This window comes from Trachymyrmex cornetzi, unplaced genomic scaffold (assembly GCF_001594075.2).
Source record: "Trachymyrmex cornetzi isolate Tcor2-1 unplaced genomic scaffold, Tcor1.1 scaffold681, whole genome shotgun sequence".
In the NCBI taxonomy this organism is placed as follows: domain Eukaryota; kingdom Metazoa; phylum Arthropoda; class Insecta; order Hymenoptera; family Formicidae; genus Trachymyrmex; species Trachymyrmex cornetzi.
In genome coordinates, this window is record NW_017300005.1 from 47,065 (window position 1) to 48,318 (window position 1,254).

A 1,254-nucleotide genomic window follows, 5' to 3' on the forward strand; every position below is an offset into this window, starting at 1 on the left:
TGAGGTTTTTTATTATTACCGGATGTTTAAGTTAAAATTTTGTTTTTTGCATTGAAAATGACCCGATCGGAGTCGAAACGTATGTATTTATGTATTTAATGTTATTATTCTAATTATAATTATTTGTTAAAATATTGGTTCTATGCTCTTTTAATATTCATTTGTCAAATATTAAATTTAATCACTTTATAGTAGCAGATCAAGCATTTCCCCTTGACAAGCACATTATGCGACCATACCCAGGCAATAACTTAGGAGAAAAAAAAAACATTTTTAATTATAGACTCTCCAGAGCGAGGCGAACTATCGAAAATGCGTTTGGCATTTTAGTACAACAGTGGAGAATTTTACGAAAGGAAATAATTGCCTCTGTAGAAACTTGCGAAGAAATAGTTATGGCAACAATAATTCTCCATAATTTTTTACAAAGAGGTGCAGAGGATATTCCACAACATGAAAGAAGATATGTTGTAACGGGAGTTTCTGAATATATAGATGAAAATGGAGTACTTTTGCACAAAGATATACCATGTGATTTACGTTCTATTGGTCGATTAGGATCAAACAATCCTTCAAAAACTGTCAAAGAGGCCCGAGATGAATTAGCTGATTACTTCGTAAGCGTAGAAGGCGCCTTGCCTTGGCAATGGGAATATGTTAGACAAGGAAATGTACCATAAATTCAATTTTTTGTTTTGAAATGTAGATTTGACTTGTGTTATAATTTGTAAAATATATAATCATACTTCTAAATCAAATGGGCCTTTCTTGAAACATAACATTCAAAAACAGAAAATATACCCAGTGAGAAATGACAATGGAATCGACGTCGAATCGATGTCGATTCGACATCGAAATCATCGAATTGACGTCAAATCGACGTCGATTCGACGTCGATTTCATTGTCATTTCTCACTGGGTAAGGAGTAATTATAACAATAATTCAACCAACTTTATTTAATTATTTATTGTAACTGTAATAAAAATATATTATTATAATGATTATAATATTACAGAGTATAACTAAATATAAAGGATTTAAATTGCAGTCTATATAGACATCTTAGTAACTTTTATTTATATTATTTTTATATTATTAATTAATATATAAATTTTAGTACATACAGTAATATGGAAATCGTAAAAATATAATAAGGTAAACGCTTTTAAAATTGCATTAAACGTAAATTAAACAGTTTTTACTTTTTAACAATCATTATACTTTCTTATCAAATAATTGCAAACAAAGAAACA

At 28.8% G+C, this 1,254-nt stretch overlaps 1 protein-coding gene across 1 annotated transcript in view; it reads left to right on the forward strand.

Annotated features, from left to right (window-relative positions):
- Positions 1-680, forward strand: part of LOC108767464 (putative nuclease HARBI1) — a 4,804-nt gene extending 4,124 nt beyond the window's left edge. The window contains exon 3 of the mRNA XM_018517377.1: positions 193-680. Within this exon, the coding sequence (XP_018372879.1) occupies positions 193-680 (488 nt within the window). The remainder of the gene's footprint in view (positions 1-192) is intronic.
- The last annotated feature ends 574 nt before the right edge of the window (positions 681-1,254 follow it).